Source organism: Macrobrachium rosenbergii, chromosome 10, assembly GCF_040412425.1.
Source record: "Macrobrachium rosenbergii isolate ZJJX-2024 chromosome 10, ASM4041242v1, whole genome shotgun sequence".
NCBI classification, from domain to species: Eukaryota; Metazoa; Arthropoda; class Malacostraca; order Decapoda; family Palaemonidae; genus Macrobrachium; species Macrobrachium rosenbergii.
Window position 1 is genome coordinate 23,732,501 of NC_089750.1, and position 15,052 is coordinate 23,747,552.

The 15,052-nt window shown below is 37.8% G+C and overlaps 1 protein-coding gene across 5 annotated transcripts in view; it reads left to right on the top strand.

Moving 5' to 3' along the window:
• LOC136842560 (protein Shroom-like) overlaps nucleotides 1-15,052 on the top strand; it is a 981,749-nt gene that overhangs the window by 821,469 nt on the left and 145,228 nt on the right. For all 5 annotated transcript variants that reach the window (XM_067110017.1, XM_067110016.1, XM_067110019.1 and 2 more), the window contains exon 3: nucleotides 11,487-11,978. In XM_067110017.1, the coding sequence (XP_066966118.1) occupies nucleotides 11,487-11,978 (492 nt within the window). The remainder of the gene's footprint in view (nucleotides 1-11,486; nucleotides 11,979-15,052) is intronic.

The following is a 15,052-nucleotide window of genomic DNA, read 5'->3' on the forward strand; positions in this document are numbered from 1 at the left end:
AGCGATCAGCTGATCGTGAAGAGTGAAGTATTGCCACAACTAGCCTATTATTATATCCCTCATGTTTTAAAGTTGGAGAATCCATATTAAATATGAAGCGGTGTGTCCCTGATTTATATGGATTTCTGTATTTTCTTCACCTAAAACCCAGGATCACGCACTTGCCTCTCACAATCAAGTGGTTGTTTGGGATTTTTTTTTTTTTTGTAAAGAAGAACTAGGGGTCAGGCTTTTTTTAAATTCGCCCAGAGCTTTTCGATTTACTTTTTTTTATGATACTGTTAAGTCACATTGCATACTGTATTTAAGAACGGTTGATGATACTATAAACAATTTTCAGAGGTATTTTGGTTTGATATGATGATTTAAGACATAACATATTTCTCCATAGATAGTCCTTTTTACTCCACAGGGTCATTGACTTTCATAGTAACGCTCAGAAGCAAGACCCAGCATTAGCAGTAGCTGTGGCGGTGATGATTTTTGTATTTTCCGTGTAGGTGGAGAAGTAACGAATGAAACGCTCGCTCGGCCCAGAGAAGATTACAGGAAATGACGCTGATATGGCTTCGTCTTCTGTCCCTCCACGCTGGAGTTAGATCTTTTTCTTTTTCTTTTTCTTTTGCCCTCGTTTAGAATCTCTTGCATATTTTTGTGGCATAATAAATATATATGTAAAATATGCGTGTGTGTGTGTGTGTTTAACAACAATTTCTTGGGATATCAGTGTTTTGTTAATGAATGTAGGCTAATGAGAAATAGTTAAAACCGTATTTATAAGAAGCATGCCATGAAAACTGCCTGCGATAAACTTGCGTAGAATTTTTCAGAGTATACGATAAAAGAGAGTGTCTGTTAGCGTAGATGAATTTGATGATTCATCATTGCGCTTTACATTGGTCAATTATATTTTAGTTTGATTTATTGTATAATACCAGTCATAAGATCGTAAGATAGATATAGACTATATATCCAACATTTATATATAAAAACATAATCAAATTGATTCCGTTTCTTTGATTAAGACGAGCCCAATTTTGATGTGGTTTTCTTAATTATGAGGAACTAATCTTAACAGACTCTAAATAGGAATACAGAGTACTATTTTAGCACCAAATTTTGGCTTACATAGTTCTTGTTTAAGACTTAGTTTAAAGGGTCTCTTTTTCCTTGAATTAAAATATTCAGCATTTTCGAAACTTACCTTGTACTTCCGGAACTGGCAATGTCTCAACTGCATCAGAAACTCGGTTGATAGCGACAGCAAGCAAGAGCGTAAATGTAGTTATCTTTTCCTGTCACCAGCAGAATATATTTTGATTGTGCATTCGGGACTTGTGTTTCACCTCCCCTCTACCAGGGAACCCCAGTGACTATTTAAACATGCGTATTTTTATTTTATATATTTATTTTATATCTAGAACTTTATTATGAATAGGTCCGTAGTTGGTGAATCGGTGTAGTTAAGTCAAGTTTGCAGACTAATTGTTTTTCCGAGGGAATTTGGAAACTCGTATGCATCATCTTAGACATGTCCAATTTCGTTTGGGGGACTTGGAACAGCAACGTCGCTTGGATTCCACCGGAAAAGGAAATGGATTACGAGGTGCCTGATCTTTGGGTCATGTCATGGAGGATTAACGTCATTCTAATCAGAAGAAAGCTAGGCGAAACTAATTTTTACCTCGTGTAGCCAAAATCAGCTTTGTCTTAAAGTTGGTAGGGTATAAGAAGCGCGTTAGTCTTCTGAATACAGAGTTAAATGTGTTCATATGTTTGTGCATATATGGTACGACTTTTCTGTAATGAAAGATACATAGGCACTGGTGATTATTTTAGGGGGTGGATTTTAAATCAAAATGTTAAGACTTCGCTTTTTAGAAAATCTTCCCCCAATGCAAAGATAGTTTCGTCTGCTGTAAGTAACCATGGAGAAACTGTCGTTCTAGATTTAAGAGACACATGAGGCGACAGTAACAGGCCAAAAACCAACAAACCAACGCTACTCTTCGCCGGATGATCTGATGGGTACCAAAGGAGCTGGTTTTCCTGGCGGAAGAACTCTGATAAGTAAAGCTCATAGCCTGAGGCACGAATCATTACCGGCCCAGCAGCTAAGGTTTAGGTCGCCTCTAAGGTTTAATGATTCTCTCTCTCACACACACACGTGTGTGTGTCACACACACACACATACACATACACACGTTGCCGAACCCTCACCGGGAAAAGCGTTATCATATATGTTATGGTAGTCTGATTAGTAGAGTGCAGTTGGCAGTTATGTTTGCGAAACTTCCTGTTACATCGTTACAAACTGCGTGCTCTAGGCGTTATACGTATATGAACTATTTTCAGAATTATAAATTATTAAAGAAAAAAAATGACGTTATTGGCAGAATAAGGTGCGAGTTTTGTGTAGTAACAGTCGTATTATTGTGCGATGACTTTGCTGCTCTTCCAGACTGTATTCAACCAGCTTTCATAGTACCATACCTTACTGCTCCATTGACGGTGGTTTTTCTTAAGTGCACCAGTGCTTGTAATGATTAGTAAGTTTCATCCAAGAGCATTTGTCTTTGCCGTGCTGAAGTCACGTGCATGATAAAACCATCATGCACAAGCACAAATGAACCCGAAAAGGGCGGGAAACGTAGGAAGTCCCCTGGCTAGTTTTGTTAATAGAAAGTGAAACAGCTTGAGGGTCCGTTGTGAGCACAGCCATTTAGCATCAACGTGAACGGGAGTTTTATTTTTGTGAGCCAACTGGTTCCCCACTCCGTTTTTGTTCTTTTCTCTCTCGAAGATAATATATAGTTTATTGAGGAGTTCATGGTCAGGAAGTTGGTTCTCTTTATTGCTTCCTGTTTTGACTGTCGGCGACGATGCGATTGTATTATACCAATGGGCCGTGTGTTTCCCGCCTCTTCGGTTTCACTTTCAGATTCATGAGAATAAAGGACATGACTCGGCGGATTTTATTTTCTTTTCTCTGCGTTGTGCCGTTTAATGCTTGAGGGAATTGTTTTGAATCCAAAGTAGAAATGGGATTAATTAGTGTTTTTTAAGGGGTTTCCGGGCAAGTACTTATTAATCGTTGGCACTGTGACTTTGCCTCCGAACCACTGCTCACGTGAATCTTTAATGACACCAGTTATCTTTTGTTTACTGTCCTCTTATCTGATGCATAGGTTAGCTGGCTCGCTAACATAATATGGTTAACTGTTTAAAGATTGAAACACTGAGCAACAGCACGTATTAAATCTTGAAGAGAAAAATATGCCAGTTATAGCGTCTTTCGAGGTTAGGCATCAATTTACTTCTTTCTATTTCCTAGTTTCCAACTGGCCTGGCAAGAAGAGGAAATAGGTTGACCGTTCATCGGCCTTGTATGTGTATGCACGCGCGCACACACACATGCACACACAATTATGTAATATATATATAATTGTATATATATATAATTGTATATATATATATGTGTGTGTGTGTGTGCGCGCGCGTGCATACTGTACACGTACAAGGCCGATGAACGGTCAACCTATTTCCTCTTCTTGCCAGACCAGTAGGAAACTAGGAAATAGAAAGAAGTAAATTGATGCATAACCTCGAAAGTCGCTATAATTGACATATTTTTCTCTCCAAGATTTAATACGTGCTGTTGCAGTGTTTCAACCTTTAAACAGTTAACCACATTACGAGAGAAGCTATGCCTTCTAAACTGACAATATAAGATAGGGGTTAGAAGGCAAACCCAGACTGTACATACGGATATTATTTACTGTCCAGAAGCTCGGACCGAGGTGCTATACCTTCACTTAACGTTCTTGTATGGAGATCTGTGGTGTAAGAGAGGCTGGCCCTGGCCCCAAGCTGAACAACGCAGGTCAAAACGTGGGTCTTGAGTTTACCAGCCAGTTGACTATCGGTGTTACACCCTGATACGTATATATATATATATATATATATATATATATATATATATATATATATATATATATATATACATACATACATACATACATACATACATACATACATACATACATTGCATTTTGTAGTGCAGAGCAGCCACTGCCCTGTTGTAGGAGTCCTAGAATTAAAGTAATATTTTATCTTCGCTTGAAAGGCTTGGGCGGAGGATTTTAATATGCAATTCCTTATAATCTTAGACGTGTTTTGTATGCAACTTTGTGGGAGGATATCGTAGCTGGTGTGGTTTTTCTGTTGGGAAGAAGTCAATTTTGCTCTTGGCTTAGACGCTTATACTGCTCTTATTTTATTAATAATTTCGTTCGCCAAGGATACGGTTCTCTCAAAATGTTCATAGTGGTTCTAAAGTATGTGAGGAATGTGGTGTGCGCCTCTTTTTTTACACTTGTACAAAAACACTTAAACACGCGCTCCTCATGAATGTGCCCTATTCGTTTTATTGCACTACAGTATAGTGATGTAACGGCACTGTATATTAGTTTTCTTTGTGGTGTTTCAGTATGTTATAGTCGTTTTCAAATTTTTTGCATTTTTAGTGTTTGTCATTTTCATGTTATTTCCGCTCGTAGTTGTTATGCATTTTAACAGTTATTTTCACAAAATTCTTTAAAAATGTGAGTCGTGGAAGTGTAGACTGCACTTGAATTAGTATATTTTTAAACCATGTCCAAAAGTGCATCCATAGTTTTTATTGTTAATTTGTTGTTATTTATGATATTCTCGACTTTCTGAGATGTGCAAACGTTTATATGATATTCTCGACTTTCTGAGATGTGCAAACGTTTATATGTAACAAGGCTAACTGATAATTAACTCTAATATTCATTAAACGGGTGAAAATAAGTAAAAATTTTAATAAAGATTATAAACATAAATACTTTAGATAAAGAATGTGACAGGAAAATTAAACGCAAGAATACCAACATCAGGAAGACAAAAACTGGTTCTTGAGTCTCAAAAACCAAACGTGGTAGGGAAAAATCTTTGTTGAAATGCGCTTGTGAGAGTTGCCACACAGTGTAAATCGTAAATATTGTCTGCCTGAAGACAGACAATATTTCAGTACCGACAGAATACAAGATTGAAAAGCTGACACGGTTACCATTGTTTCTGTAGTTATGAAAAGCATTGTAAACAAACGAATCTAACTCCCTGGCACAAATAGATATGTTTTAAATTAAAATCTAGAGTGGAGTTGAAGGTAGCACCAAGAATTGTAAAATGTTAGGAAGGATTAAAAGTCCAACCTCATGCCACACTGATTACACCACTGACAAATCAGTTCCAGATTATTGTTGAAGCTTGGAGCCTTACGTTTACTGAATGTTAGAACGTATTTTGGTCACAGTTTTTTTGTAAATCAGTTACTTAGATATCCCATTGGAGACCTGTTTTAATATTGTTTTTATATCTTCATTGTCTGTGTTGTTGTCAGGTGAGTTTTGCAAGTGAAGTGGGAGTTGTATGCACAGGTGCTTAATGTTATATGGTCCGACGCATCTATGTTCATCGGTGTTTGGTCATTAAGCTTAACTTGACTGCTGGTTGGCTAAAAGTTTGTTTGCTCCTTGAAGAGTAAATATGCAGTGCGCGAATGTTTCTCTCTCTCTCTCTCTCTCTCTCTCTCTCTCTCTCTCTCTCTCTCTCTCTCTCTCTCTCTCTCTCTCAGACACGTCCCCTTCCCCGTAAGCTAACCGATCTTAAAATATTTTTTGTCGAAATCCTGGAAAGTTGGAATCATGTATGTAATTTTTTATTCCTTTGAAGTTTCCTAATCATGCAGAAATTTGTTTATTTATAAGATTAGCCAAAGTTATCTGGTAATCACTTAGGATGAAAGCCCTTAAGTAATGATTGAAAGCGAACGTCAACAAGCGTAGAAAAGAAGCGTTGTTAGTTGCAGGTGCAATATATGCTGGTGCTGTGTTGACTGCCCAGGTAAACGTGGTTAGACCCCTCCAGCATTTAAGGTTGAGGTAATAACCGGGGTTGTGTGGCTGTTCCCTTGCCTTCGGATATTTCTCAGCTGCTTACACGACTGTCTCTCTCTCTCTCTCTCTCTCTCTCTCTCTCTCTCTCTCTCTCTCTCTCTCTCTCTCTCTCTCTCTCTCTCTCTCTCTCATATATATATCAAACTTTTTTTATTTATAATACTCGCATTACCAGGTTAAAACTAAAGAAACATTATCAGCTGCAGCATTTTCTGATTTTTTGGCTAAGAATTCGTCTCAGCAATTATAGCATGCGTTGGCCACGGAAATAGCGATACTTATTGTGCTCTGCTAAGCGGGAAACCTTTTATACCTTGCGTTATGTACTTTCGTTGTCGTTTGATCTTTTGTTCTTCATACAATTTTCTCCTCTTTGGTTTTCCCACATTTTATGTGAAGATCCCAGGATTTTAGTGAAAGTTACTGTATTTTCTGTGTGCCCCTGTTGTCCACTTTGGGTAATCTCTTATACTTGAGTTTCCTATGCGAAACGTACTAATGACACCAGTTTACCATTTTTTGGCTGATGACAGTCATGTTGAGATATTTTCACGGCATTCATTAATGCAGTATGGCGATGAAATCCCACTGTATTGCGGTGGTAATTATTTAGAGGAGGTAATTATTCACAGTAGTGAGTTACGGTTGAGAATACTGCTTTTTTTTTTTTTTTTTTTTTTTTTTTTTAAAGGATAGAGTAGTTACAAAATACTTTCAGTTGCAGTGCTGATATCAAGAATGCCTTTCAAGGATAGCCTGTGGAAGGTACCGTCGACCATTGAAGGTGAACTGTCTTTACATTTTGCATATGAATTGTGGTAGTGGGAATAGTTCTCTGTTGGCGGGACGGAGTCAAGGTCACTGTCCTTGGTTGAATACCTCTCTGACTAATTAAGTACTGATTCTTCATCAGAAACCATTGTTTTGATATTTGTGGCTCGTATCCTTGTTTCGGTGTGTTGTACTTATTTTGAGGTATAAGGCAAGTTAGTGTATGTTTGTTTATCAGCATAATATAAAATTGTTCATAGGAAATACACTTGCCTTTTATGTAAGGATACTCCTACATAAAATGCTCTGGTTTGTATATTAGGAAAAGTTCAAATTAATTTTGAAATTTGCTATATTTGGCGTTTTGTACTTATGTCGAAGTAATGTAAAGAATATTGTAGGCCTACTTTAGATTGCTCTTATTTTTATATTGAAATTCAGGCATCACGACTACTACTACTACTACTACTACTACTACTACTACTACTACTACTACTACTACTACTGTGTATCATACATCAAAGATGGTATCACTTATAGCACTTTTGATAATCGTTTAATGTCTTTATTACCATTACCATCACTGAAAAACAAGCGCCAATCCATCAAGATTTTTGGATTAGTTGCTGAAATCCCCTTCGTGGTCTTTTAAGTCCTCAGGTTCTGGAACGAATTACGGAAAAGGACCCGTGATAGGTATGTCAGAGGAGAGCCTTTGTCGTGAATGCTTTGACCGGGTTATCGGTTTAAGGTCCCTCGTCAAGGGGTGTTATGGTAAATGGTTACTGAAGAATGATCCGTATACCTGATGGGCGAATTTGAGCTTGGGGGGTTCCCCGGCAAGAATCCCAAGGTGGAAATTCATGGCGGTGGCCCCTGGGGTGTGCTGATAGAAAAACAACGGCGTTGTTGGCGGTAAGCTCGTGACGGTTGTTTAAAAGAGCATTTGTTTCTTCGTTGTTATCCAGTGCCAGAAGGCGAATTAATTCAAGTTATATTATGAAATTGCAATTTTAGTATTGGAATTTCGTCACGGATAAAGACATGCCAAATAATACAAGTGAAGTAAGGGATATCTTTGTGTGTTTTTGGATGAAGTTGACACATAGTATGGCATATGCAAACTAATATATTTGTGCCTTTAAAATTAAATAATTCAAGCAATTTTAGGTGTTTTATGAAAATGACAAAAAATCAATTTTCATAATTAAATTTTAGGTTCATAATTTATCATTCTAGAATGTACCTATGACATAAGCATGATTGTGATCGTGATAATGAAGTTTTAATGGTAAAATACACCATAAAATCCAGTTCTAGTTATTCTGTATAATTCATGTACAGCCCTTCGGAAAATCTCCGTACCAAAGGCATTTAATGGTTTTCATTCCTGGTTTCCAAAGCTGTAATAGAACACTTTAATGATCTTAGTAAGTAAATAGCTTTGTGTTTTGTTCTTGTATGGTTAGCTACAATTTAGCGTTGAGTAAGAAAAATATGTAATTGTCACAAGCCCCATTCATGAATGGTGAGAGTTCGAGTTTACGTTAATCAGAAGGTTGCATCGCTGGATGACTCGATGTCCGAGAATCAAGTGCGACAACTGTAACAGCCTCTTGATTATGTTTATATTGGAATTTCGAATAGACAGCTGACATAAATAAAGTCTGTTCAGATTGTGTTCAAGCCTGTTAGTGTTTTTCGGTGACCTAAGGTGATTGGTAGGTGAAGGCCCATTACGTTTCTAATAGACCTCGACCTAAACAATGGTGCTTCATTTTGTCGAGCCCAGTTGGAGAACGCGTAATGTAGTCAAAGGCTTTTGTGTGTGAGTCAGGATATCGGTTCCCGAGATTTCCTTCTTTTTTTTATTAATATTCTTTGCTGTATTTCCATGAAGTATGGGGAATTTAGAATCATCTGCAGTGGACATTTATATTGTTTCCTTTAATTACCTCCCGTTAATTTTTAATGGATTCGGTGGTTAAGTATGAATGCTCTGTGGATTAAGGCAGTAGCTTGCCATTGGATTAAGATTAATACTAAGCAAAACCTTTTCGCGGAACCCGAATTTTTCCCTTCTTATCATTGATTATTTACACAGTTTTATTTTAAGAAATAATGGGAAAATAGATAAAGAACACTGAAGGAATATGAGAGAGAGAGAGAGAGAGAGAGAGAGAGAGAGAGAGAGAGAGAGAGAGAGATCCCTAATGAAAAGGAAAGATCTCTTCAGTTTTGTCAGAGGTCATGAAAAATGCTTAATAGTTTTAAATCTTGACCCGCTTCCCATCTGTGTCAGGCCTTACCCGGTGATTGGAAGTGAGAGAAGGGGAACAAGGCCGGGGTTGGGGAGAGTGAAGAATGTGGGTGGAATTGAGGAGGATGGTACACAAAGAGATTGAAGTTGAGATTGGTTTGTTGTGTTGGTGATTAAGATTCCTTAGAAGCGGATACAAGGCCTCGTTATTGGCTTATGCTTGTATGGCGAGTGGAAGCTGCTTCGTTGTTTCATTCAGTTGGGCGTCTTTCTTTTCGTGTTTGGACAGTGTGGAGCTCCCGTGTCGTTTGGGAGCTGGTATGTAGAATGGGCTGGGATTCCGTGTTCATTGAAGAGTTTTATTGGCTCGGCAAATATTTTGCCGTGTTTATGAATACGGAAAAACATCTGGTCATGGAACCTAACGGACGCTGTCGATTGTTTTGCCAAAGATAAAAGAAGTAAATAAAACAATCGAGTATCGCAGTGTAAACAGACACATAGCAAGCAAAAAGAAATTAATAAAATAATCAGAAGTGTTCTGTATTATGTAATAAACGAAAAATCCTGCGAGAATCACGTTTGAAACTGACTTGTCTTGATATTGCGGAGAGTTTTTTTTACTGCATTCTTTTTCTTTTTTATTAATTTTTACTAATATAAAAATAATTAAATGCAATGGTATCTTGGAAAATTCCAGGCCAGATTTGTTGTCATGGCCGGGCAATGAAATTGAATGTAAAGTACTTCAGTAGGGTGGAGGAGCATAGATTGCATGGGAAGGGCGAGGGATAATAATTAAGGGTGGAAATCTCACACATTCCTTGGCATCACCACCTTATCCACCTTATCCTGAAGGTCAGCATTAACTCCATTCTTAAAGGTCATCCTCTCCCGCGTATACCTAGCTATGATATGATTAGTATACTTGTTTAGTATGAATAGTTTCATAAGAGCAGACTCAGTATATAAATACGCTGTCTTATTTAGTGCACTTTAAGATTATTCGCAAGGCTGAAACTTGACACTTTGTTAAATTAAGAGGCTAAACACCCTTCCTCCGTTTCTTGGGAAAGTGGAACAGGATATGAGCCCGACCTACTTAGTCAATTAATTCTGATATATATTATATATATATATATATATATATATATATATATATATATATATATATATATATATATATATATATATATATATGAATGGTAAACTTGCTCATCAAGCAGACGAAATGCATGAAGGCTTGGTTGGTTTGTTTGGACGTAATCTGATTGTATCTTTGGTTTTAAAAAAGAAAATAAAGAAATATAGCTCGATGTTGAAGTTAGTATTTAATGAGTATTTCACGGTCTGTTGAGAAGGTGCGATTAAATTGTGCTGATTAGCCTAATGATGTGCGAAATTATTTGTGGAATTTACGACATAGATTAAAACTCATCACTAGTGTGTGTGTGTGTGTGTGTGTGTGTGTGTGTGTGTGTGTGTGTGTGTGTGTATTAAATGGAAGGCTGAAGTTCGTCCACAAACCTTACCGTAAGCACTGAACCTCTTTTTCAAGTGTCGGAAGAAACATATAATTAAAAAAACTCCTAATTAAAAGTAATAGAAAAGGACAATGTATTTCAACCTTCAACCCAACAGAGCGTACACGGACGTAATTACTTGGACGTTTATGGTGGTTAGATGAGTCTCTCTCTCTCTCTCTCTCTCTCTCTCTCTCTCTCTCTCTCTCTCTCTCTCTCTCTCTCTCTCTCTCATTTGTTGACGATAGCTTGTGAAATTCTGTTTCATCATATTTAGGAATTTCAATATTTTAATGTTCTTGCAAATTTTCGATTAATTTCTTATAATGGTGAGTCGGGATCCCATTACCTGAATTATGGGATGTACAATGCTTGCTTCTGTTGTATGGGTAAAAGAAATAATAGGCGTTAGTAGTTAAGTAAAAGGTCGCGAGATTCACCTTTGACTGAGAATGGCCAGAGGAAGACAGTATAGTTACCAGAGAATGTACTGTAGGAGGAAGAAAGGATGTCATGGCTTGTGGTGGTGACAGTAGGTGGTAATATCAGCCTAAGGTAGATTTCGTGTTTTGTGAGGAGAGGAAGGGATTATCGAGGGACTGAGGCCTTGAAAATACCACTGCCTCTTGCCCTCCAGAGAATCCTTCTGCCACTATCAGTGTTGGTGGTAGGGACCTCCTTTTGTCATTATTTTACGGGTCTTGTGTCCTAAAAGCTTATAAAGTTGCCTTTGTCGTTGCGTTTTGGATACATTCAGGAGCACTCTAGATATTATCCTGTGTTACCATCTTGGGACACTAGCAAAGCCGAATGCTATTTTGTATTGAAGTTTTTCCATGTATATTAAGAAAATTATTTCTTGTCCATTTAATGTCATTTTTGTGAAATGTTTTACCTGTACAGTTAATTTCAAATGGTCAGTTTTTTATAGATTTTTCTCCTCCTTTTCAGTATTAGTGGATCTCAAGAAAGACGGAGTTCGTGGCAGTTGCCTGGGAGCGGGAGCAGCAGCAATATTGCTGCAGCCGCCGTCAGCCATCAACCAGATCTTTGTGCAGCCAGGGGCGTTTCCCCTTCCTGTACCAGTTTGAGTTCATCGCAGGGGACTTCGCACGAAGCGCGACCAGAGGCTAATAGCAACACTAGTAACAGCAGAGTCGAGACCAGACTTGATACCACAAGTAACAACACCAATACTTTGACGAAGAGGAGTGCAAACACTGCCACCAAGTCGTCAGCCTCTCGACGGTCACCATTGCCTCGCTATCCCTCGGCCGAGAGTCTCAGCTCTTTCGCCGAATCCCTAGTCAGTCCCGGAGGTGCTTCTTCCTCGTCACTTGTCCCTGCCAAGAGCACGCCCTCTCTTCATCAGAATGCTTCTGGCCAAGCTCATAACTTCTCCGTCAGACACTCCAGTGTGAACGCTGCTTTGCACGCCTCCAGGTAGTTTTTTTTTTCTCGGATTTTGTCAGAAATCTACTACATTTGAATGGTATCCAGATATTTTGTTTAAATGAATGATGATCGACGTACAGTACTGGCTGACGATATATATTAAGTTATATATTAAAAATAATCATTCACATTATATATGTATGTATATGTATAATTAATTTAAAATGATATCTCTGAAGATGTCCAGTCCAGGTAATTTTTTTTCTCGGATTTTGTCAGAAATCTACTACATTTGAATGGTGTCCAGATATTTTGTTTAAATTGAATGATGATCGACGTACAGTACTGGCGGACGATATATATTAAGTTATATATTAAAAATAATAATTATATATATATATATATATATATATATATATATATATATATATATATATATATATATATATATATATATAATTTAAAATTATATTTCTAAAGATGTCCAGTCCATAGTCGTAATGCCACGTAGAGATTCTTATAGCCAATTAAATCCGATCGTTTCGTCGCCAGAATCCCTCAGTTATATTCAGCCGCAAGAAAGTGTAAGGCTGCAGTGATCTAAACAAATTTCCAAGCACTTCATGCTGAGAGTTCACCAATGCACTGATATTGAAAGTCATCATTCTGTATACAGTAATACATCAACATCATTGCAGTTGTTTGCGTACGATTTTTTCTTGTAAGAAATAAAATAGCCAGAGGGTGGTTCTTTGTTTTGCCAGCCATAAATTTATTTAAAACTGCTTTTAACGGTGTTTGGGTATTGGTAGCGTAATTGTGGGCAGTTAGTAGTTGTAGTTGACGGTGGTGACGATAAGGTGACCACTGCGGTAAAGCTGTGGTTGGGCTCTGGAAGAGACTGCCGATAGATAACAAACAGGAACCCTACCACTCCCATCCCCATCAATCTCTTGATTTTGTCACCGGATTCTCGAATCGGCGGATATGGACCGACCTGCCAATGGACTAACGTATTATCATTAATCAAAATTCATTTTTCATTATAAAAACTGAACAGTAAAATAACATTTTGTACAGAAAATTTTGCTTGCTCCCCGTTTGTGTAGTGCAGTACTATTCAGTTTTACTTAAGAGAATCATGGTAGAAATTTCCAGTGCATGCACTGTAGTCCCTTTTAACTACACATTCAATTAACTGTGCAGTTTTTGACGTTCTGTGGTTGTGGGTTGTAAGTGAACACGCGGTAATTTTACATTATGGCTTTATTTTTATAATAACTAGGATTCGTAACCTAACTGAATGAAAGACTTCGTTGTGAAGTATCTATAGTGTAATGTAGTTCATAATTTTGAAGCGTAAGAAACAGGATGCAGCTCAAGTGGGTAGACTGTAAATAATTCTGTGGGCGTCGCTGTGGTTTAATAGACACCTTCAGGCCAAATATAAAACATCCTTTTTTCTCGTGAGGGTTTTCTGGTGGCTACAATGTTCCGTCCAACTTGTATTCGTAACCGTATAATTAGGAAACTTTTCCACCTCCCCCACCACCCTCCAGTCTCTTTTTAAAGGTCTCCAAAATCTTGGTCCTCTCCTGTCTTTTCCGTCCTTTCGGATCCCTTCCAGGCTCTCCCACACTCGGCCGCCACAACATCCTTTTCCGTTTGAGGCTATGACTCCATACTCTCTCTCTCTCTCTCTCTCTCTCTCTCTCTCTCTTTCAAAATTTTGGTAAACTTGATGCCAGCTTGTTAATTTCTGAGGAAATTGCTTTCAAAACCATTTCTAGGTAGACTTAATTTCAGTTAGTCTTAACGTGTATAGTTGTTTGCAACCATAAAAACAATGCTTCCTGAAATAAAGCTTAGCCTGGTCATTGCTCCAAACTTATTTCACTATGTTCCATCACCATTGTCTTGCCTATCCTGCTATTTCTTTCTTAGCTCTCTTGTACACAAACCACAGTGAACAAGCAGCTGCAGGAAAGGACAGTTATTTTAAGGATTAGTTTGGTATATTAAGGCCTTACCAGTAATGCAGACCTTCCAGCCCAACCCTGGGGCTAAAAGAAATAGTCAGCAAGGAGCAATACATACCTATCGCATACGCCATGTGAATGACAGATGCGGTCTGCCGCAGTCCACAAATGGCTATTACTAGATGTAGATTTTAGTCTCGGGTTGCAAGACAGGAAAGAATTCCTAGGTAATAAAAGTCTTGACAGGATATGGTATTGGGTATGCCATATAATTAAGGTCGAGGACTGGCTTTTAATTTTGGCCAAGCATTCATGTAGTGGCAGTGATTTTGACTGAAGTGATAGAAGAAGGCACTGATATTTTAATTTTAATTTTCTCTTAACATAAAAAAAATTTAGTAAAAACCGAATCCACCACAAATTCTAATCAAGACATTCATGGCCCATGGTCTCACCCTTCGAAACGATTTAATTAAAATCCATTAAGAAATTTTTGCTTAGTTTGGCGACAAATAAGTGGTTGAATGCATAACCTCCTGTTCCGTTTGCAGAGATAACGCTGAATTGTTAACTCCCTTATGGAGCAGTGCTTTATGTCTTTCATTACCTTGAGATTTTGTTTGTGAAGCTGCAGACCGGTAACTTTTAATAAATTTCAGTCTGTCAACGATTTTTTTTTTTTAGAACTCTAGCATTTTACTAAATATTAAATAATGATTCAGTTGCTGAAATTAAAGAAAGCTGGACGAGAACCTTTACAGTATAATTGATTCAAGTCTCAATAATAAGGCACGTTTAAAACAGATATCAGTAGAAGATAGGGTCTTAGTGGCTTTCGCTGCCACTGCTACTGGACTTGGATGGTGAGGCTGAGGTTCCTTGCTCCAGAGCAAGGGTCACTAGCCTGCAGATTTGTTTGTTAAGAACAGCGATTTGAATCATAAGAGAAAATTCTTCATATTTATATATTGTCCTTTAATTTAAGGTGCATGGTTATTTGATTCTCTCTCTCTCTCTCTCTCTCTCTCTCTCTCTCTCTCTCTCTCTCTCTCTCTCTCTCTCTCTAGTAGTAGTAGTAGTAGTAGTAGTAGTAGTGGTAGTGGTAGTAGTAATCGAAATAGTCGAAAAATGTTGATAAGGACT